General features: G+C 38.4%; 3 protein-coding genes across 3 annotated transcripts; all 3 read right to left on the minus strand.

The window, feature by feature from the left end:
- Positions 1-11,486: 11,486 nt before the first annotated feature.
- On the minus strand, positions 11,487-14,939 carry LOC124295155 (protein ZBED8-like). Its single transcript, XM_046744041.1, has 3 exons — positions 13,742-14,939; positions 12,222-12,534; positions 11,487-11,826 (listed from the first exon to the last, which is right to left on the minus strand). The coding sequence occupies exons 1-3, from the start codon at positions 14,937-14,939 to the stop codon at positions 11,487-11,489; spliced, it is 1,851 nt and encodes a 616-aa protein (XP_046599997.1).
- A 2,377-nt stretch (positions 14,940-17,316) lies between these two features.
- LOC124295032 lies at positions 17,317-20,451 on the minus strand. Its single transcript, XM_046743080.1, has 6 exons — positions 20,298-20,451; positions 19,985-20,238; positions 18,777-18,936; positions 18,573-18,681; positions 18,327-18,434; positions 17,317-17,578 (listed from the first exon to the last, which is right to left on the minus strand). Coding segments are annotated over exons 1-6 (738 nt in total). The 5' UTR covers positions 20,404-20,451; the 3' UTR covers positions 17,317-17,577.
- A 5-nt stretch (positions 20,452-20,456) lies between these two features.
- Positions 20,457-21,470, minus strand: LOC124295033. Its single transcript, XM_046743081.1, has 2 exons — positions 21,345-21,470; positions 20,457-20,912 (listed from the first exon to the last, which is right to left on the minus strand). Exons 1-2 carry the CDS (start codon positions 21,463-21,465, stop codon positions 20,515-20,517), a joined length of 519 nt encoding a protein of 172 aa, XP_046599037.1. The 5' UTR covers positions 21,466-21,470; the 3' UTR covers positions 20,457-20,514.
- Between the last annotated feature and the right edge of the window lie 3,275 nt (positions 21,471-24,745).

A 24,745-nucleotide genomic window follows, 5' to 3' on the forward strand; every position in this document is an offset into this window, starting at 1 on the left:
GTTATTGGTTTAGTGAAATATTTTCCTGCTTTCTTGTTGAAGAAAGTCATCTTCACCCGTAAATCATTGATGTCATCTTGTAAATCTACCACTTGGTATTGCGGAGGAATTATATCATCCGGGTTTTGTAACACTGGATTTTCAGGTTGTCCATTCCAAATGGTCCCGGGTATCGGATTATGTTGGTAAAATGCTCTTCGATGTTGTACTGGCGTGTCTTCGTCGGATAAGGCAGCTACGACGTTTCTAAGATTTGATAAAACTACCTGTTCACTCTGGGGAACAAATCTATCTTCATGGTAGTTATCTTTAGCCAGTTTTGGTATGTACGTTGAATCGTACACGATGACTTTGCCAATTGCGTTAATGATCGTACTTAATTGATCTGGCATTACGACTACAGCTTTAGCAGCTTGCATCCATTCTTCATTGAAGGTATGATGCTTGCAATCGTCTTCATTGTTCATTATCATTGAGACACCTCGATGTGTGAATTAGACCTTCGCTTCTATCAGAGCTAGTCCCACACGGAAGAGTTGATAAATGCTGCCTCTTACCGGTACGTTGTTGAATTCATAAAGACTGGCAAATATATGCACAGTGGCAAACCCTATGGCACGAGTGGTGATAGTTGATGTTATGGCCTTTGTTGTGTTGTAGGCCTCTAGTCTATCCATTGCTGACATCCCATCTTTCACTCCGGGGTAGAGCTTCTTCTTCAGCTCTTCACTTAGAATTGCTTTAGTTTCCTTGTTCTTCTCAACTCTGCGATATAAATCTTCGTTGTTGATAGGAATTTCTAGACGTGCTGGGCTTGGTACCAATAGCTCTTCCTCTGGTTGGTGGCGGTTGAACTTGTGAGTGGATTTTATCACTGCTGCAGTCTCATATGCTCTGATATGGCACGAAAAACCCTTATATTCGCTCATTTGATTGAACTTGCGCCAAAACGCGTTATAAAATAAAAAATCACACGACACGCTTGCGATGTAAGGTTATTTTTATGTTTCCATTGCATTTGAATACTTACTTCAGCAATGAACTTTCCGTTTTCATTGTGCTTCACATATTTCCGATGTATAAAAGCTGGGTCAAAATGATTTTTCCTATGAAATGTGACGCTTTTAAATTTTTGATTTCTGGCATAGCGGCTGCCCATGTTTTGCGTTCTATTTCGGCAGACGCTCCTTTAAACATAGAACGCTTATTAGTCTTGTGCAGTTTGTTGTATTGGGGAACAGCAAAAACTTTCCCCATTTTTCACTCGCGATCATTTATCACCACTTTTTTCGACTTACATAAACTTTTTACGGTAATTATTATCAAGAGATACAATGTGCAGCGTATACAACAATACTTGAAAAATAGAGGTTATGTTCTCAGCATAAACAAGTCATTCGTGCCTTTAAAAAATACCCCTATATCGTTGCGCTCCACACGGTCAAAAAGTGAAATGCAAAAACGAGTAACGTTAGTGGACCCTTCCCCCACCACCAGAGCTGCCCAACCTGTATGTAAGACCGTGATCCAAACCATGGAGACTAGAGACAAGAGCACGAACTGCTGTGCTAAATAGAAAGTGAAATACGTCATGAAAAATGCGTCGCTGGATGGCGCTGAAGAGCTCAAAAGGATGCAGTCGAGTTCGCTGAATTCTCGCCGCCACATTGCATTTCTAATGTCTATACTTTATACTAGACGCCCCATGGAGACGCCCGGACAGTTCCCCCCTCGTGGCTTACACTAGTGAATTGTGCTTCGTCGCGGTTCGCTCCCACCTCACACCTACTCGAACTGCAATACATTTCCGTTCGCTTAACTGAACCGCAGTTCGTGCTCCTATCTCTAGTCTCCGGTATCCAAACTATCCATACACAATTTTAGACCGTTCTCGGATTAGGAAACTAGAGCAATATCGATAACAATAATACACTGAATCGTAGAACTCGACGTTCTCATGAAAGATATTTATTGATAAAAAAATTTGAATTCTAAACGAAAACCAATTCCGTCACTCCATTAGCCGGTGCTGCTGCTGCCGCCCTCGCAGCGCACGCCGCGTTCCTGTTTTTGCGTTCTTCGTCACGATCACGTGCGCCAATTAGGTAGTGATCCACGAGGCGCAGAATATCTTTTTCACTCTGCCACCTCTGGTCACCTCTGGTGACTGAGCGAATTTAATGCACTGACGCAGCTCGGTCACAGCATCAGTTATCTCCTTCATTGATGTCAACATTACGTTCTGCTTGATATCGCGGCGTTCTATCTCCATTAAAAGGTCAGCGAGTAGCATAGCAAGGCGGATTCTACACGCAGTTTCCTGTTACCGACACTTACCGACCTTCTCCCGAGACTCAAACTCTCCCGCGATGACGTCACAGTCTGCCGTGTCGACTTGAGGTCAAAACCGTGCAACCTTACCGACAGTTGTATCGGTTGACGGTGAAAATCGCGCTGCTTTGCTGGCAATTCTTATCGGTAGAAGGTCAAAATCATGCTGTTTTACCGACAATCTTAACGAACGAAGGTCAAAGTCTGCAGTGCTCGCTGCTCGCCTACCAACGGTGGAGGGCGCAGCGGGGGCGAGGACTTTTTTACCGTCCCGCATTCTTTTCTCACGATAGGACTGCTGATGTGTAACATTAACCACTCCAAATTCCTTTCCTACGGTAGGACTGCTGATATGTAATATCAACCACCCCCACATTTTTTTCCCACGTTATCAACCACGTGACATTCCAAAATTGATAGTTCCGTGAATTGTTTTTTATCCACTCGGATATCGCTGATGTGTAACATCAACCACCTCACATTCCTTTTCAATGTTATCAACCACGCGACATTCCAAAATTAATCGTTCAGAGAATTGTTTTTCACTTATTCGGATGTCGGTTTGATATCCAAGGTCGACCGATAGCCGCGGTACATTCAGATCCATGAATCTGCGGTGTTGGGTTACTATCGCTCTAAGAATGCTGAAAGGTGTGCGCATACACAAACATACGTATTTGATATCAACCACGTCACATTCCTCACCCTCCACCAAATTTCAAATTATATAGTGGGGGAACGTTATATAAGTCAAAAGTGAAAACTTCATCCTCAGTCTGAAGCTGTTCTTCTTGCAAATGAGAAGTGTTTTGGAACATCAACGGGAATTGAAGAAACGACTAGAACTGCTCATCAAGAATATTGGAGAAGTAAAAGATGTGCTGAAAATTAGATCTGACCTCAATTAACTCACAAGAGATTTTCAGCACATACAACTCGACTGTAACGATCATGGACTTTTCATAATTGAACGAAGTCGCTCGCCTGGAGACACTTCTGCCCTTGAAAAAGCTTTCGGACCTCGAAATATACTTCGACTACCGAGTCAGTGGCGTTCGTCGGGTTAAATCGAAATTTGGTGATGAAATCGTTCTGGACTTGGAGGACTCTTTCACGATTTTTCTACCGAACCGACTGACCAAGGCCCTCCAAGAAGATGAAGATTTGTTTCAGAAGGTGACGACAGCCAGTAAGGAGATACGGTTGCATCTACGCTATCTTGGCGGACCGTACGGTCAACTTGAATTCGTATACGTATAATCTGACTATCACATTCGAATATCCAGTGTCCTGTGGATGTCTTACGTTCAATAAACAAAAAAAAAAATTGAAATTATGAATATCTTTCCATTTATCGTCTAATTATCTTGTATACCTTTAATCCTACGTACGTTTTGTACCTTGTAATTGTATCTAGAATTAAGTCTTAAAATCTAAGATAATGCTAATTCGAACACCACTAAGCAACGATGGAGGGTTTTGAGCTGCGTTTGCGTCTTGTAACTGTAATGTGAACTCTAGGATGAATCTTGGACGGGTTCAATCAAGACCATAGTGCACGGTCGACCGATAGCTGCGGTAGTATACATTCAGAGCCAAGGATCTGCGGTGTTGTGTTACTATCGCTCTAGGAATGCAAAACTCAACTCGGTTTGAGTACAGCTCGGTCAAGGATGGAGAGCAAGGTTGAATCTCACATAAGCTTTGCATTGAAAAAAATTCTTTCTTAAGAGCTAGGGTGAAAGTGAAGGTATAAGATTATTACATGAATATTCTTCAAAAAACAGTTTTATTGAGTACAATTTTTAGGGTACAGTTGACAATTACTTCACAACGATAGTACAATAATTCTATTCAACAGTATCATAACCAGGATGATATATTCGCCAGGAATGTGGGACCTTTCTTGTAGACGCTTCTGCGCAGTAACACAAATCGTACGCCCTCGCCATCCGAACAGTATGATGATTTTGTGAGCAGTTTTGAAGTAGCAAAACGTTTTGAACTACACAGATTGCGTTGGGTATTGTATGCACGTCACATCTTAGAGACACAGCTGAAGTTTTTTGCAAGGTTTGAAGCGACGGACAGTCAAAGTCCAGCATATCGATGATTTGAACTTTCGGGACAATTTTGAGCAACCAATCTCGTTTTTCTTTTCCTTTTACGTACACGGTTTCAGCTTTGCACAGTCTGTCTTCAGTGGTCCACTCAACTTCCTCAAACGGTATGGTTCCACAGCTCCAAGGTAAACCGTGAAAATCGCGTTCTAACCAAGAATTTTGGCTTTTGTATTTGGCGTCCAGACAATCCCATTCGTAAGGTGGCTTGAAGAAAAACATCGATGGAGATGCTTCCGAGTAAATTGAAATTATAGCCAATTCTTTCAATGTGAAGGTGTTACGTGGGGGTGAGGGTGTACTGAGCGGTGGTAGTTAATGATTAACTGAATAATCAAGCTCCCACGTAACGACAATGAATAAATATTGAAACTAAGAAAAGACCTACTTTTCGATAAGCCGGTAATTTGTAGGATCGTGTTGCTATAGTCCTGTACAGGTCTGTGAGGTTTGTTTAAATTGTTGAGGCAATTTTATAATAATAAAAATGAGAAAAAGGTCGTTCAAAATAAATGTTTTAATATGATTTAACTGGTAAAAGATGAAGTATATTCGGTTTTGATCTGGTGTTTGAAATGTCTGTTAAAAATCAATGGTGATAATGATATAAGAGCCGAAAGTCACAATTTATAAAGTGTTTGAGTTTATACAAATCGTGTGTTATTCTATTCTAAAGGATATTATCGTTTGGTACCAGGAACATCTGTCACGCGCGGAGCGGTCTCGCACGCGACGACTTCAACCCTCTAAGTACTCGCAGAGGTTTATATTTATTTTCTATGTGGGTTAGGAGGTGAACGTCCTCTACAGGGCGTTCCCCGGGAATAGGGTTGGAGGATTTCAATTTATCGTACCAAATGTTTATGATGGAAAAGCCGAATTAAAAATGTTTAATAAGTCAAGTGAACCAAAAGCAGAGAATTCTTGAAAAAAGGAAGCTTACAATCATCTTTGTCTTAATATTACTCACTTTCTCTCCCTCTCTCACGCTTCGCAGGTTCGGCTTCGAACTCGCCGAAGTGCACACGCCTTCACACACACGCTTGCTTACAGACCACACAGCTCAATGGAGTTCGTGGCTTAACGTTTTGCACTTATTATTAGCTTCGCAAGACTTATACCGCGACGCGAGAAACCTTTCCGGCCGTGTGTAGGATTAGAGAACTATGCTCTAATCGTCGGTATCGAAAAAGAGCTTATAGCTCTAAACGCGGTAGCTTCGAAGGAGCCTGTTTCCGTAGATGTTGATTTTACTCTGTCTCTAACGGAGACGTTGCGCTCGGTTACTCCACGAATTGTTCATGATGAAATATTTTATATAGACTAATATATTTATGCTATGCTTCCTTGTTTCTAAGATAATAATTGACATAATCGGTGATATATTCTGGGTAAATATGCGGCGCTCATGACACATCTACTCTGAACGATGGTTAACTAGCTGGTCGTGATTATTCAATATTGTATCTCTCTTTTTAGATTATCTTAAGTCAATAATATATCCTATTGTTAACTCTCGTTGGTAAATTCTTGGAACACAATAAGTATGATTTAATTGGGGGTAGTGAAGATAGCCACCAATTCTAGACTTGCTTTTGAATGAATATTACTGAAGTAAATTGTGATTTTAAAGGTGAAACAAGAATTCGTTCAATTTCGAAGATTCACACTCGGATCGACTTAGCTTTAGGTGAATCGGTTGACGAGATTGAGTGCCGTCGGATCGTGTCGGTCTGCGTCGGTAGAATTCTGGACCAGGGCCTCACCTCAAGTTTGGAAGAGTTGATCAATCGAACGATGTTGAACGTCGGTCACTTAGTCTTATTATCGAAAGCTTGAAAGTGTCTATTTTCTGATTTTGATGTAAGTTAAAAATGATTGCAACGATTATTTATTAAAACGTTAATGTAGTTATTATTATTATCACTTGAAATTACCTGATTCGGTTGAATCAGGGCCGAACTCAATTTAATCGTGCAAAATGGAATGGCATAAAAATGTCTGTTCTCGAAATGATGAGATTTAGTAAAGCACAGAAAATATGGAAACGTAGAAGATAGTGAGTCTCTTGCAATTAACAGAATAACTGAATGCTCGGTTTTGACGAATTAGCGCGAGACTTTAGGTCGGTCACAACTAAGATTTTCCAAACGCTATTCTTGCTCGAGAAGGGCTGATACGGGTTGACGTCCACGCAGCTCGCGACTTGACAGACGAAAGACGCGGCTTCTTGGGCCCGAGGGTCCAAGGAGCTGCAGTTGTAATAAGTTACAACGGTAATTAGCGAATGATTATATTTTTCTGTTTTTCTGTATAATTGTTTATATTAGGTTCACCTTCACTCTGGATCATATTTGTTTCTCCCATCAGTCGCTATTCACCTGTTGACCTAATCGGTTCAACCAATAATAATTTTTGTTAGACATGGGGAATGTAGTCATAAAGAGCCCAGCTCCACTTCTTGGACACTTTGCAAACTAATTTTACTGCTAAAAAGACCTTCTTTAAAACCTTTTAATACAATGACATATAGACTGTGAAGAAACATAGTTCTTTAATCTTTTTGATTAATGACTTCCAACTCTTGACTCCTACATATAAAATAACTAGAAGATTGACAATGACTACCGTCACTCAAAGAACATTGTCTCCACAAATTGTAAATTTTGAATTCGACTGCATCTTCGTTCGCTTACTTTTAAAAAAAAGGTAAATAACACTCTAAGCCTACCTTTTTTCAATTGATCAAATTGTTCTCACTAACCAATAATATATATCAGCCCTAAGAGTATTACATCTACAATATTTAATGTCTAATTGTACTTCTATTGTAAAAAATTTTTCGTTGTTCTTGACAGTTAAATAAATAAATCGTTCTGAGGAGGGCTCACATCCGGGTCGAAACGTCACTAAAAATATGTTTACTTAATTGACCGATCACCAAGATTCTATAATAGATTATATACGAGGTCGAGAATTCCTACTCATCAATTAGGCCAATGAGATGCGAGGGCGACCTCCTGGCGCCCAAATCCACATGGTCAGCGTTACTTTTCGCTTTTCGACGGTGTTCCGACGATTCTCAATCTCGTCGGTGACACATTGAAGACATGAACAAAAGATATTTACATGTAATGTTCACACATTCATTCATATATCCTAATAAGTAATCTGTTTTAATTTGGTGGTTCCAAAGGTAGTGGTTTATCCTAGTTATTGATTATAGTTTTAACTTGAAAAGAGGAATATTTCCAGGCTGAGCGTTACTGATGCTAATTCAGCAGTCTCCTATCTCAGTTCTTGGTACCAGCTTAATAAAAGAAAGTTGGACCTCATACTAGGGATCATTGTTGGTCTCTACGTGAGTTTTGCCAGGAGGGGTGGATCTCGCTGTTATTAGAATATGAGATTTTGATGAAATGATATCTGTGCATTGAAGTAATCAATGAAATGAAATGGAATGTAATTTGAAAAAGGGACGCCAAGGCGGTACGTCGGGGCGTAATATCCCTCCCCACTTAGAAACCATCAACGTCCCCGTTGATAAATAGTTAAAGGCTAATAGGTATATGAAAACTGAGGGTAATAAAAATGATGATGTGTGTGTGTGTATGTGACAGTGTGACAATGATAATGATGAATCAAGGTATTACATAGATATATATAAAAAAAAAATTACAGGTCGGCAGGAGAGTAGCTCTCTGTGATCAGTAAACTGGTCAGCCGGCCTATATATTAAGAGCAACTATATATAAAGTTAACATAAGGAAGTAATCGTTGCTACTGCAATCTATGATGTAAGGTCGGCGGGAGAATAACTCTCTGTGATCAGTAACCTGGTCAGCCGGCCTTTACATTAAGAACACTATATATATAAAGTTAACATAAGGAAGTAATCGTTGCTACTGCAATCTATGATGTAAGGTCGGCGGGAGAATAACTCTCTGTGATCAGTAACCTGGTCAGCCGGCCTTTACATTAAGAACACTATATATATATAGTTAACATGAGGAAGTAATAACAAGATTAGAGGTGGTATATTCTATAACATGGTGACCATCGTTGCTACCGCAATCTAGGATGTAAGGTCGGCGGGAGAATAACTCTCTGTGATCAGTAACCTGGTCAGCCGGCCTTACATTAAGGATAACTATAACTCAGGTTAACGTAAGGGAAGAATAACATGATTAAAGGTGGAATATTTTATAACATGGCGACAATCGTTGCCATCGCAATCTAGGATGTAAGGTCGGCGGGAGAATAACTCTCTGTGATCAGTAATCTGGTCAGCCTGCCTTACATTAAGGATAACTATAACTCACGTTAACGTAAGGGAATAATAACATGATTAAAGGTGGTATATCTAATAACATCGTGACAATCGGAACTTGGAATAATTGGCAGTGAATTACCACCACACTACTCTACAAGAGGTGTAATGGAAATTGCGCCCGGACTATCGAGTCGAATGGCTAAAACTCCTGGCCAGACAGCAGACATGTTTTGAGTTTATTCACTGGATGCATTTTTTTTTTTTTTTTTTTTTTTTATGTTCGCAATCATTGCTACTGCAATCTAGGATGTAAGGTCGGCGGGAGAATAACTCTCTGTGATCAGTAAAACTGGTCAGCCGAGCCTTTACATTAGTGACAGCTGTAGCATAGTTTAGCGCGAGGAGTTATATCTGGGATGAGTAATCGTATTTGGGACGTTCGATGGTAACAATTGTTCCTGCTGCAACCTCAGATGTGAGATCGGCGGGAGAATAACTCTCTGTGATCAGTAACCTGGTCAGCCGAGCCTCACATTTGAGAAGATCAATCTCTAACACGAATATTCTCATGAGACACTATATTGGACTGGCGGGCGTTATCGTTATTAAAGTATCAAGATGGTGACTATTGGTGTCATGAATTATGTGAAATCGAGTTTCGTTTCATCGAATTAAATTCTGCCTCCATGAACTAGCTCACATTTCAATGTGTATGACATGAAAGAACTGATACTGTTTCCCAAGAAGAAGAACTGACAATTATAATTATTATATAGATTTTATGCACAACTGTCCGCTCATAACGATTGCAACTGCACCAGCGCGTGAGACTTCACCTCGTGTGGCCCTAAAATATAGTTATTATTCTGGGGCTACGGTTGGCGGGAGAATAACTCTCTGTGATCAGTAAAACTGGTCAGCCAACCGGAGTGTTTTTGGGTTCACGGGATTTACCTCACGCGCTGGAACAGCGGCGTCGCATATCGTTCAAAGCTTAGACGTAGGTAGGCGTTTCTTCTGTCCCGCCGAGACGGTGTTGCTTGCGTACTCCCGGCATAAAGGTAGAGTGGCTGCTGTCGGTGTCCCATTTACAACCTCTCGTGCTACGGTTATGGTCTGTTCGGTTATGTTCCTACAACCTTCAATGACGAGGTGTTGGACAACGTGGTTAGTCCTTAGCATCCCGCAAATATCCTCATCGTGGATCCCCAGGTTCTCTCTGGTCTCTAAGTTCTCGAGTAGGTCCAGTTCTCGTAGGCAGCTTCCTCCCACGGTCGGATGCATGTTATTCATCCTTAGGATCCTCAGATGTTTTAGTTGTGCGAGGGGTTCTAACGAAAATTGTCCACGTATATTCGTGCACATGCTGATATCTAGGGAACTGAGAATGGCCAATGTTTCCCCAATGTCTCCGATAAAGTTAGCATCTACCCATCCACATGCTGTTACTGATAGTTCATGCAGTGACCGGAGGGCTGATGCTAGATGTTGCTCCGCTACTAAAGGGTCTAACTCGATGAATTCCCCTCTTCTCCTTCCGCTAGCTCTGGGTCTTCCCGAGGCGCGTCACTGGGTCCATCGCCGTGGATCTTAAGTGACCTTAACGTATCCTTAGTATGGCTGTTCTCGGTAAGCGCCGTTAGTAGTTGTGCACGTCTTAACTGTAGACAATTTATAATCACCAGTATTTCCAAATGATCTTGTAGTTGGATATACTTTGCGATTCCTTCAGCCTTGGCCATATCGCAATCCTTTATGTGAAGTTCTTTGATCGACGTTTTGTGTCCCAGTCCCTTTCCAGTTATCTCGTTGTCTTTAAGTATCAGTTTTTGCAAGTTTAAATTTCTGAGGATTATATTTTCTATCTCCCAGTCAATAGGTCCCACACACTGTCCAATCTCCAGCTCCCTGAGGCCGAAGAGATGATCACTCACAGATCTTAACGCTCCTCCCCTAATGCTAACTGTCGTTAACTTTAGAACTTCCAATTTTCGACACTCCTTCGCTGCCATAGTGATCGCGATGGATTTTATTTCCGTGATCCCCTCTAGGTCTAGGGATGTTAAGTATTCCCTGCCTCTCTTAATAATCCACACTAGGCCGTCCGAATTGAATATCTGGTTCCATCCGTCCTTCCATTCCCAGCTAGTCGGGGTTACAGTTTTGGTGTATGTATGGGAGCTTCTACTTCCAATTCTCCACTGTTTGCATACTCGTTCCATCCGTGCACGTTCCTTATATGGTAAATGACGTGCAACTTCACAAATACATTCTATAGGCAGTTGTTTTGCCTCCTTCGGCACGAATCCAGGTAAAGGGTCTTCTTCCATCCTAAGTGGCCTGCGCTTTTTACATGATGGTAGTGTTTGCAGTTCCTCCCATGCATCCGCAAACTTGATGGTAAGTTTCCTCTTCTTCAGTGTCACCGTTCTTACACCTTTCATGGCCTCCGCCGCCTCTTCTGATGTCCTAAAGTCTACGAATGCCGTGTTCTGATAGTCCCTTCCTTTTCGTATGACTCTCGATCTCGGTTGGTAGTTTTCGCATATTTTCGCTAGGTCCCGCCTTTTGGCGCAGGTGGCTAGCCCGATTATGAATAATCTCCTCGATGGAGTTTGGTCCGGTTGGCTGGTGCTGGCCATGGTTCCTGTTGATAATTTTGCAAATAGCAACAATATGATTCATAACGAAGAGGGTTGCCGTTTCCAGTATTCATTGTGTTTTATTTATTGAGTGGGATAATGGGGGAGTATAATTTGGTTCTAGTGCACTTGCGCTTCCTGTTGAGGTAGGTCGCGATGTGTCTCAGTCATAGAGGGAGAGCAAATCTCAGTTAACATGGTATTCTCGTGAATGGGTTTTTGTGCTAGGTCCCGTCGGTTTTTGGAGTTTTGATTAGTTGTTAGCCTTAAACATGATCTAGCGTGATTCATCACCTGTTTCCTATAGTAAATTCCTACGATGGTTAGTACCATTCCTGTTTGCGCTATATATGAGCCGTAAACCAAGTTGTCATGTTGGTTCGATATTTGTTTCTGTTGCTCCATTGCCTCTAGATCCTTTTCAATTTCGAATAATGGTTTTCCTTGTTCAGGCTTGCTACTGAAAATTGGTTCTTTATCTAAGTACTCCAGTAATTTAGTGCTGCTATGTATTACAGGTGATACATTTCTTACAGAGAGAGAGAGATTCGGTTGGTACAAATATTGTTGTTTTGATAAGTATGTGTCCATTCCAGGCAGCGTTATACTATTTGCTTTAGCCATGCATCCTCCTCTTAACCATAGTATTCCAGTTCCTGATATAGTAATCTATCTAAAACAGGGTTTCCCAACCTTTTTTGTGTCAAGCCCTCCCGTAATATAAACAACGTTTTCATGCCCCCCCCCCCCCCATAATATTTTTCGTGGCAATAAAACAAACACACTTTATTTTAATATGATTTATTTATCAATTACAACTTTCATGTATTTTCAAATGAATATTAATATTATTACTAGTGAGATACTTGAGCTTGCACGTTCTGTACTAGCTTGTCGATTCTAGGTACAGTTTTTGCCAAAGTTATTGTCAGATCGCTGTCGAGGGCAAGACGATTTCGCTGCTTAGTTTTAATTAAAACCAAAGCTGAAAAACCTGTCTCACACATATATGCTGAAGAAAACGGAAGAAGTATTCGCAAAGCAAGAGAAGCAACTTTTGGATTGATAAGGAATCGTTTTATCCAAAACTTCTCCAATGTCAAGAGATGGAAGTCATCTTTCATGGTCGAATCAGCTTTCATTTCTAGAAATTCTTCCTGTACTTCTTCTGGTAATTGTAAAACATCGACAACAAATGGGTTTCTGGTCATGTGCCATTGTCACGTGCGGAGCGGTCTCGCACGCGACGGCTTCAACCCTCTTAGTTCTTACTGAGGTTTATATTTATTTTTTTGGCAGGTTAGGAGGCGAACGTCCTCTACAGGACGTTCCCTGGGAAAAGGTTTGGAGGATTTCAATTGAACGTGCCAATATTTTGAAGGAAGCAAAGTAAAAAATGTTTAATAGCTCAACTAAAAGCAGAAAAGGTGCTAAACAAGGAAGCTTACAATATTTTGGTCTAATTCTACTCACGTTCTCCCTCTCCCTCTCTCTCTTGCAGCTTCGGCCTCGAAGATGCCGAAGTATACACACCTTCACCCACTCACTTACGGGCTACACTGCTCTATAGAGTTCGTGGCTTATACAATTGCGCTTATTACTAGCTTCAAAGACTGACGCCGCGACGCGAGATGCTCTGGAATACCGCTTGTAGAATTAGAGGTGTTCTCGCTCTAATCGTCGGTGATTCTAAGTCTGATACTCTTCACACAGCAGCTCTGAAGGAGCCTGGGTTCCGTTGATGTCGTTCTTAGCTGTCTCTAACGGGGACTGCCTTCGCTCGCTCGTCCAACATCCCTTGGAACGTCGGGCGGCGAGCGAGTTTTTGCTGAATTTACAACTCGGGGTTTTCGCTAAATACACAATTTCGAACAAAGGCTCGCCTCGCGACAGTCATCCTTGAAGCGCGTGATTTCGCGCTCGCCTCATCCCGGTGTTGATTACACCCGGGATCTGGCGGGCGCGAAGACGCTGACGTTGCTGGCCGTCCAACTACGCCGTTGCGCTCGGTTACTCCACGAACTGGTTATAATAAAATATTTTATATAGACTAACTAAAACTATGCTTCCTTGTTTCTAAAGATAATAATAATATATAAAATAATAATTGATATAATCGGTAATTTAGTCTTGGGTAAATATGCGGCGCTCGTGACACCATATTGGTGATTCTGAATTTATGTCTCGATAGTAATGTTGGAATTCGCTCACCAAGGTCTGCAAGTGAGTAATTATTTCAATTTTCAAATCTTCGTCCAGTGTTTTATTTTTAATTGCTTCGTATAGCCGAGAAAAACATAATAAATTTTCAGCAGACACCTTTTGATCCCAAAGTTGAAGTTTTGATATGAAACCTTGAATATAATCATAGTTACTTATTAAAGTGCCGTTTTGACCCTGAAGCTTCAAGTTTAGCTGATTTAAGGTGTCAAATATATCAGCCAAATAGGCCAACTTACATTGAAATTGTTCATTTTTGAACATTTGCAAAAAAATATTTTTTTCCTTGAACTCAAGAAATAGGATGACCTCTTCTTTCAATTCGTAAAGGCGAGCTAGCATGTTGCCCTTGGACAACCAGCGTACTTCTGTATGAAAAAGAAGAACTCTGTGATCAGAATCGAGATCCTCAGAAAGTAAAGTAAATAATCGACTGTTCAAAGCACTGCTCTTGATGTAGTTTACGATTTGTATGGCCGAGTCTAAAATCTGGCGTAAATTCTGTGGCAATGTTTTTGAAGCCAAAGCTTGTCTATGAATAACACAATGTGTGCTAACTATCGAAGGATTCTTTTCCTTGAGTTTTTGAGCTAGGCCCGATCGGACACCTATCATTGCAGGAGCCCCATCTGTGCAAAGTCCAATGAGTTTATTCCAATCCAAATCATTTTTTTTAATGAAGTCAGATATTGAATTAAATATGTCTTCAGATTTAGTGCCTGCTGTCAAAAATTGAGAGTACAAAATCTCTTCTTCAATTATATCTCCGCTGATGTACCGAACATAAACGATTAACTGTGCACAATTAGTTATGTCTGTGGATTCATCGCAACTAATGGCAAAAAATGGTGACAATTTTAGTTTGTTAATTATTTGTGACTTTATATCTGCTGCAATATCATCGATTCTACGCTTCACTGTGTTGTTCGACAGAGAAATCGATTTCATTTTTTGCTCTGATTCTTCTCCTAATATTATCTGTGTAGCTTTTAAAACGCATGGTTTGATTAATTCCTCGCCGATAGTATGAGGTTTCTTTTGCTTCGCAATCAAATAAGCTATTTCAAATGAAACTTTGACATGCTGTGACACTCCTTTGTGATAACTTCCTGACTTATCCAATTTCATGCGCTTGAGTACTTCAGCTTTAGAAGAAAAAAACTCTTTCGACTTCGCTGTCAGAGTAGGATGTTGCTGGGTCAAATGTCTTTGAAGGCGATTGGGCCTCATGCTATCATTACTTAAAACTTTCATACATATAACACACTGAGGCAATTGTATGTCGTCTTTTTCAATAAAAATGAATCCATATTTAATATAATCTTCAGAAAATTTTCTCTTTTTTGCTGCCATTTTGAGTCTATAAAAATAAATTGGTCATTACATTCAATTAAATATGTCTGCTACCTAACTAATGAACTAGTATTACACAAACTTACCTTTTAATGACAGATGTGTATTAAAAACAAAACTTCAATATTTATTAACTTGTGTATGCAATTAACAAATCACTTCGGGCCGAAGCGGACCGAAGCGAGAAGCGAGCCCACATAGCACAAGTACATCCTTAGGATATCTCGTGGACATCAGACTGGGATATTCTGGATATCCAGGGATCATCCCACGATATCCCACAATATCCCGTGGATGTCCTAGGGATATAAAAATGTCCGATCCCACAATATCTTCAGGATGTCCACGGTGGATAACTCACGACCTCCTGACAATATCTATAGGACGTCATAGGGATATCCTTTTAATGACCTTCCCGGAGCATCTGGGATTGGTTTGATTTGATATTTTCGGTAATAATTGTTACATCCTTTTTTCACTGGTATCTTTCTGGTGTAAAAAAGCCATGTAAAAAAGCAATGAAATTAAGCTCTGGTAGAAATTATGTTTCGACCCAGAAGCGGTCTCTTGTTAATATATAGGGACGAGGATAGCTAAAATTATTATTCATTGGTTTCAGTAAAAATAACAGAATACGATCATGTAATAAATGTATTATTTTTCGCATGTATCACTGTTATTCTTGCTGAAACCAATAGATAACAATTTCAGCTTTCAGAGCACCCTTCAGGGCCGAGACGTAACTACATGTACTGAAGTATAATTTCGATTATTGTGGCAGTTCCACACAAAACGAATATCAGCACATTTTCGGTATCACATATAACAATGTCTTCACGGAAAAATTTGATCAGACTTTCCAATTTTGGGCCTTCGTCAAGTCAATTTTTGACGTCATGGGTTTTTCGACACATGCAATGTTTCAAATATTATAGCATTTTGCGGTAAACGCGTGAATACTTATTTTGAATTGGTTGAGAAGCCAGGCTTCTTATTCGAATTGTTTTCGCAAACAATGATAATTTTTCAGGGTGAGTATTTTATGTGAAATGAAAGACAAGTTAATTATATAAATGTAATTATATTTACTATTTATTCAAACAGCCTAATAAGAGTTCTGTACTGAAGCATTTATTGCACATATGAATCACTAATTGCTACTGTCATTAAAATTAATTGGCAATTGGTTTAAGAGCAAACAAACTTCACGTGGTAGGTGCATAAATATACATATATTCAGTCAAGTTGCATAAATTTGACAAATGTGATTCCATATAGATCCTTTTTGTAACAAGATGAAGTACAGCAAATGACTTCATTAAACTATTTTGATCATAATCTTTTTTTATGACACGATATTTGGAATTTGAAACATTTTATAAAAATGTCAATTCATTTTTTTTATAAAACTCCAGCTATAAATAGTTGTCATTACGGTAAAAATATGAAATCGATGACGCCATGAACCTCCTTAAAAGAAGACTCTGCTGAAACTTGGTTGAAAATGGCAAAAAAATTAATTTCATTACCAAAAAGTATCGAATCTCGAAATCGATCCCTAAAAATATAGTCGTGGACATTATGTATAATGGATATGTACTTTTTAGAGATAAAATTAATTTTTAGCCGTTGATAATCAAGTTTAAGAAGGGTCTTCTTTTAACATCAACCAAAGATGTTCTCATCTGTCAGATCATCGCCCGCTGGAAAGTAATTCAAAATAAATTACCAATAGTCATATAAGAGACGTAAGTAAACTATGAGCGACATTCAATATATTCTCGGTCTAACCTATTGATACTACATTCCAGTTGATAGACATCATTGCACAGGTTCTTGCATTGTACCTTCCATGCCTTTCATTTCAATACCAGTAAAATTAATTTTCAAATTAATTCATTAATTTGTAATGCTTCACATCAAATCTGACTTTTTACATCGACTTTTACAATGCAATATTGCTACACCCGATAGGATTTAAGTGGAATGAAACAATAGAAATACTACATAGGACATCGGAATATATAAAAACGTACGATAATAAATAAAAAGCTACGAATGATACGGTTAACAATATCATTGTAGAACGATCATTAATCTAATAATCAAAGCACGGTGGAATGTAGTGCACAGAGCATTTCCAACCTACTTTCAACGATAAATAGTGAAACAAAATTGAATACTAGTAACATAATGAGAATGCAGCCAATACCTAATAACTATACCAAAAAAATACTAAAACATTACCAAAATAAAAACATACTATCTTGTTTAATCAACACAGAAATATGGGAAATAGTACGGAATCGTCCATAAGGAATTTCAATAATATACTTACGATTAGTTTGGCTACACCATGTAGTACGTAGAATCAGTCATTATCTCATAGTATTATTTGAAACATAAAACTTGCTTTGCTTGCAATGTATTGCAATAAATAATATAGTATTTGAACCGCTGTTTAAAGCGCTGTCGAACTTAAAGGATAATAATACTTAAAAGGCATTAGCTTTATTTCCATCCAACCAGCAGACGGATAGAAATGTGCCACTTAATTTTATAATCACAGTCGCAGAAGCATCAGATATTTTCATCATGCAATGCCAATTTAGGCAGACATTTGGTATGTGCGTGTATTTCTGAAAAAAATATAGTGATGCATTATCGTTATAATTGTATTATGCTATACATGAAGTCGCTAAAAAAAAAAAAATGTTGCCGCCTATTTAATTTTTTCAACAGATAGATTCTATTCAATTCTTAGTACCGATTGGTTCAAAATTTTTGAAATATGAAAGATTTGAAAAATTTTTTCTCATTTAGAAGTACTGTGTAATGATGTAGCTGTACAATACATTTATAATGTGATAAGATTATAAGGGTGAACAATGTATACATTGAGCGTAGAACGATACATAGTCAAAAGCGCTGCTTGGTAGAGCCAATATGTGTATAGGACTTAGGACTAGATTGATTCTTTAAAATGGGTTTATCCAAATCAATGGCTTCTAATAAGAAACAATTATCTCATGCATTAGGATAAAAGAACACGTATCATCTGCGTAAAAGGATAAGAAATACGTGGTATCTTATCGGTAGGTCCGAAGTACGTGTTTCTTATTAGCACACATTGCAATAATGTCCTAGTTACTGAAAGTACGAAATCCAATGTTTTAAAATAAAAGACGAATAACCTACGTTAACGTTCCCCTTCTGAACAACCGAACTTTTGTATAAACGGGTCCGTTGTTGATTCTCAAGCTGGTAAGAGAAGCTAAGACAACACAAGGACTCTGATTAATATCTGAATCATTCCCTACTAAAACATCTCATTATAGGCAAGTTTTGAGAAAATAATAATTTTGTAGTAAGAACAAGAAAACGTACTAGTTCGAATAATCAGTCCCTTCAGCTACTCCAGGAACGTTAAGTTCTACTTCGGCATCTGGTTCTCTGGCGGAGTTTTCTTCTGCATCTGTGTGCAAAGATAGGGGCCTGAAAGTGTATACATTATGAGATTTACAATTCAATTTGGAACAGATATTTCTGAGAAGATTCTGCTCGACATAATGCAATTATTTGTTTGTTTCATATTGATAGGAACAAACATGACTAAATAAATCTAATATTCACGGTTTCTCTCGTGACAATCGTTCCTTCGCGTGCCGTAACCAATCTTTAATGACTTTCGCAATCATATCTTCTGTGACCAAATTTGTGGTCGATGCTTTCCCGACAACATCTACAATAACGTTAGAATGTAAATAAGTTATGGACATTTTACCAACGTGCATGATAAATGTTACAATTAATTTAATATGGTATGAATCAGTTTACCTAGAATAACACGACACAAATGAAGTGTTGAAAAAATTCTTTTTCCTTTTGACCCGACCCAGCTAAATTTCTCAGCTACATAATTGCTGAAAAGCCGTTCCATCAATCTAGTGGTAGTGTTTTTGTAATCACTTCCACCGATTTTTAGTAATGCTGTCATCTGGAAAATGTTCAATACAATTGATCAAATTAAAATGAATAATACCAAATTTTCCACTAAATCAAAACTCACAATTCACAATATTTTTGAATTAACGTTTTCAGTCACAAGTCATTTGTCTTTACTGTTATAGGGATCTGGTATAACTGATTTTTCAATAACAAATGAGAAAAATGAGTAGACTCGAGAAGAATGTGAGTGTAAACGTAATGTTACTAAAAAGGAAACAGAAGAGCTGAGAAGTCAACAAAGAGAAAGTGATCAGAAAGCAATAACCTGCAAGTTGTCATTTCAGAAAAAGGTATTTGAACGGTTATTTTGGTATCTCGAAATTCTTTGAACTGCAAAAGATTATTTAGCAGCTTTAAATGTACATAATCATATCCTTTGGAACTGATTGTGAAAGGTCTATTTCAAAATGATTGAACTACTCCATCGCTTGTGCATGAAACTTGATTCCACTTTAGAAAATTCTGTGCTCAATAGTGTAAATACTAACGAAGTGTCCTCTACAGAAATGCTCAAACGAACCTCCTCAGCTAATAGTTTACATCGGAGGTGCCTTTGTGCTTCACCTGTTATACTTCGGGACATGTATGAAACAGATATAGTAAGGGGAGACCTCACTTAATGTCAATATTAATCTTTTTTACAATATTCTTGCGTAAATATTTCATCTTTGACTACTTGTGTGGAACTTTTGAAGTCAATATGTGTGTAAATTTCAGATCATCTGGTTAAGGCAATGTTATGCTTGATTAAATTACTATTACTGCAGGTTATTGGGTTACTCTTGAATAGAGCAATAAAATAGAATTTTTATTTACCATCTAACACCTTGGTTGTTACAGAATGGTGCTTGCTGTATGAATTCATGAAAATCTGCCAAAAAAATAGCTTTTTTTTACCATGTTACCAACAAAACAAGCAATTTCTTTCAAATTTCAATTGCTTTCTATAGCAAACGCCATTACAATAGTTGTAAATTGTTGAATGCCAGAAGGAAAATCTATTTTGGTATATTTGGAATAAAAAACTATATACTCACCAATTTTTGTTTCATCGCATTGTTCGTTAATTCTTTTTCTACTCTTTGCAACATTTTTACATGGCAAATTGGGAAAAGATTCATGACTTCAAGTTCGGGGTTATCAGCTTCTTGATTCGCATCCGGAATATTATCAGTACATTTTATACCATCTAGCTTCTTACTCATCACCTCCACAACATCAATAACATTATTGATTTTGGCTTTCAGCATAGTGAAAGAGCATATGACAAAGCGTTGATAAGTTCTGAAGTCTGGAAAAAAAAGTTGATGTCTCAAGATATGGAATTACTTAACGTATTTCATTTTTTACCTTCATTGTCAAGAGATATAGTAGGTTCATTCATATTTGTCTTCCGCATACAGCTTTCCAAATCTGGATCAACATTTTTGGGTTGTATTACTTTCTTGGCTGGCATTTCCCTATGTGCGTGTGTAACTTGTGGATTACTGTTATGTTGTTTAGGATTGATAGACGCTGTATTGTTAGTATGTGGAAGAGTTGCCGTTGCAAGTGTGTTTGTAGCAAGTCAACATTCTGATTCAGCATCGACTTCTGAGTGCTCTTGGATATTAAGATATTTGCCAGTCTGCTTGGGGCAATGGATTTCCGCATCCTCGAAATCTGAGTTGTTATTGTTCAATGGCTCGTGACATCCCATTTTCCTTGAAGTAACAGCTGATGCTTTGCTGTTTTTTATCGGTTTTTGCGGTGGAATGAATGGTTCACTCACATAGGGCTTAGGAAGAGGAGGAATTTTGGATCGACTGTTATTTTCCATACCCGACTCCTCATCATCGCTATCAGAATATACTAAGCGAGCATGTGTTCTTCGTCTCAATTTTAGACATGTATCATCAACATCCGAATTGAGATCGGAAAATATTTCCGCATCTTTTAAAATTTTTGTTCCTTTCTCATAGTTATCTAAAATTTTGTAAATATATTTGAGGTAAAAAAATTCATCATTGGCAACTACTGAATTACATTACAATTCTTTTTCACAATACACGACTTAAATACAGCTTGTTCATTCAGTTAAGGAAGATGGCTACGTGAGAGAAAGTGACGTCATATCAGAAATGGATCCAAAGCTCAAAATATTAATGTCTAGAATAGCAGTCTAGTAACGAAAGCGGTCAAACAAATGTTTATAATATGATATTGAGGATTTCAGATTACTCATAATTTCTCGTAACCTTATTGGTTAATGTCCACCTAAACCGAACGGACAAACTATAATGTTTTATCTGTACCCAACTCGTTCAAAAAGAAAACGATGGTAGACTGAATACTAATTCTGGTCATCGTAGTACATAGTTGAGCCTATACCACGGGTGTAAAGAAAAATTAACTTACAAGTTTTGGCCAGTATACGTTTTACTTTGAACAACTTCCAGGAATCTTTAATCGGTTCCAATACTTGCACAGCCTTGTAATATCGATTCATCGTTGTAAAATTAGGCCAGTAAGCTTCCATGGTCTCTTCAACTAGCCAATTAATTACTCGCTATCAATTGAATTCCATCCTCAAACTCTACAATGACATAATTTTTGGATTGCGCCATGACTTTGCTTAAATTACACTGTAAAGAAATACTCTAGGTAATCAACATTTTCAAATAATAGTTACAGTTTTTCAACAAGATAATTTCAGCACTGTAAGCAAATCCTGATCATGATTTTTGTAACAAATATAGAACCACCTACACAACTATACTAATATGGGTGTATTGAAACGTGCATACGTCTTCAATGCTGAATATACACATTCAATAAAGCTTTTCGATTTTAAATTCTGCAAGTGGTTTGCTACTTTGCCAATAACTGGAAATAAAAAATGATACTTCGTTCTGCTAGCAATGCTTGAGTCTGAAATGGGAGTTCTCACAAGTTCTCAAATTTATCTACGCGAATACTATACAAACCAGTGAACAAAGAACTTTAAGAAGAGAAACAGGCAACACAACAATCTGTAGAACATTATAAAATCTCGAAACCTCTGAAATGACTATGAATTGAGAAAAAATAATAATTTTTTTCATAAAAAGTAATAAAACTGGGTTAAAACATGACTTTTTAGCTTCAAGAAGTGTCTCTACGTTTTACCCGAAAGAATGCATACTTTTTGAGGTATATGAATTTGAAAATTGCTTGGAGTTATTTTGATCTCGTGTGCACTTTATGTAATTCTACGAAGGTGTGCCCTCGAGGGGTCAAAAAGACACAGAATAATGCGGAACACAATTCGCAACACCTCGTATCAAGTTTTTTTCGTATAGGTACTTCAATTCTTCGAAACAAAACTACTATTCACACGGTTCGACACTCTATTCGAGTTACGCTAAAATTTCCCGTGACTTGGCACTCACGCGTGCGCGAAGTAGAAACCACGCTATCGGTGTTACTTACTCTTAATGAGCCAAACTATGGCTATGACCGTAATACCTAGTAAATTTTCACGTGAGATTTAGCGTGATTCTACCTCGGCTACCTGCCCGTTTATGTTAGCCAAATATGGTTACGGAATCGTCTTAATAGCCCAAAATATGAGACATCTAGATGTTTTGCACTGATGCGTCGCCATATTCCATTTTCGTTAATGTGATTTTTCTGTGTATATCAAGAATATCGCACAAATCGTGTAGCTTACAAGAAGAAAAATAGGAGTTAGAATGTTGTTGCACTTACCCTGCATAGGTAGAAACAGCCCACGTGTCTTCTCGTTCACAAAACAGTTTGAATCGCTCGTCAACACCGTGACTGTTACAACGTGCCAAGCACGTGCCGAGTTTCGTTAGCTCTTGCACCAGTTACAGGTTAATACCGGCCGGCTAACTGCCACGCATGATTTTTGCGCATATGAGGGGGGGCCGTGTTGCGCTCGCGATGACGCGCTAGGGCCGTATGCGATGATAATGTGTACAAGGTCCCTCAGCGCAGGTATGTACCTAACGTGGGTACATCCATTTTATATTCCATTTTATTTTATTATTCATTATTAACATATTAATTGATGATTTCCTTCTTCTAATTCTTCTTCTTTTTCTTCTTTTGATTATCATTATCATTATCATTATTATCGTTATTTTTTGTTCTCAAATTAATTAAGTTCTACATGTAGCATCGGAAAAACTGCGAAGTTGTTGGATCCATATGGCAATCTCACGTACTTTTGGCGAACATCTTCTAAAGGCCATGTTTTCAACTCTGACAGTTTACCAACTGACCATATGTCAAGTGATGAAGAGTCGCATGGTTCAGTGTAAAAATTGTTTTTTTCCTCATACTCATTTCCTGTTAAAACAAGTATGCCTTTACGTGAGTCATACACAATATTTTTCACCAAAATTATTTCCCCATTCACTAAACCGCAACAGTTGTCCGCCAAGCTGTCCACTTTTAATTTAAAGTCTGAATAGTTAACAATCTTATATTGTGGATTCTCACAGCCGTCTGGCAATGGCCCATCGTAATGAGAAGACTGTGTGAGTACTTCGAATTTACAACTTCGTTTTTTTGATGTGGTACTTTCTGAGCTGTTTTCTATTTCAACATAGCGCCTAAAAATTTGTTGCAACGGTTTATCACTTTTCCTTAGTAGTCTCTTTAAAGTTTGCATATAATTCTCAAACTTGAAGGTACTGAAGCTATCCAAAATACCCAAATTCTTAACATCTTGTACAATGTGGATGAGGCCGTGAATATTGTGACTTGCGCTGTGCCTTCCATAAAGTATCATAAATGATGTAACGAAATGTTTGAGTAGGTCGTGAGCATAGTTGAAAAGTGAAGTTGTATTGGTGCTGCACAAAATTCTTATTGCAACGTGAAGTGTCAAAAAATTCATGTAAACATCATATGGCAATACATCTTTCAGAACAATTGGACCAGTATATAACAAGAGCTGTCTATATTCTGTGGCTTTCCACTGTTTCACAAAATCAAGAGACCGTGGCTTCCGTGCAAATTCTAAAGGGATAAACCCCTTGAGTTTTTCTAAAGCATTTGAAATTGAAAAAACATTGCGATGTGGCAAACGGTATTTTAGGTCCCCAAATAACCACAAATAAAGAAGCTTTCGCACAACTCCCAAGCAGACTAGATGCATATAGTCCAATGGTACATTTTTGATGATGTCAAAACGTGGAATTTCTTCAAGGCAACAATCTCCTGCATGATAAACATCGTCCGTTTTGTTTCTAAAATCTGTATCGGTTCTTTCCCGTGCAGTTAATTCTGGAAAGCAGATGCGTCCATTGGCATAGGTACCTTCAATTGTACATTTTGTGCAACTAGAATACCCAGTACATCCTTTGACATTCAAAACAAACGACTTCGCTGGAGCATCGCATACAAAGAATTTTATACTGCACGTGTACAACGTATCCTGAAACGATAATCCATTTTCACATAGGTCTTTAGCTTCTTGTATAAAATCTCGCATGAAGTCGCCGGCGACACCAGGCTTTTCATTGCCATAATATGCTCCAATCATAAATACATCATTAAACCCAACGATTGATCCCAGAATCGGCCATGGAAAACCCCTGGACGACTTTGATATGGGGAGACCATCAATACTAATGGCTAACTCAATATCGGTATCTATTTCACTTGAATACTTGACAAGTAATTGATTCAATCCACGAGCAAGGCCTAGATGAATATATTTTCCTGGGTGAGCATCCGTTGTAATCGTAGACCTTGGTGTTTTTAGTAGAGTTCTGGGATCAGATGGTAAGTGCGAATGACATGGA

This window comes from Neodiprion lecontei, chromosome 6 (assembly GCF_021901455.1).
Source record: "Neodiprion lecontei isolate iyNeoLeco1 chromosome 6, iyNeoLeco1.1, whole genome shotgun sequence".
Lineage (NCBI taxonomy): Eukaryota > Metazoa > Arthropoda > Insecta > Hymenoptera > Diprionidae > Neodiprion > Neodiprion lecontei.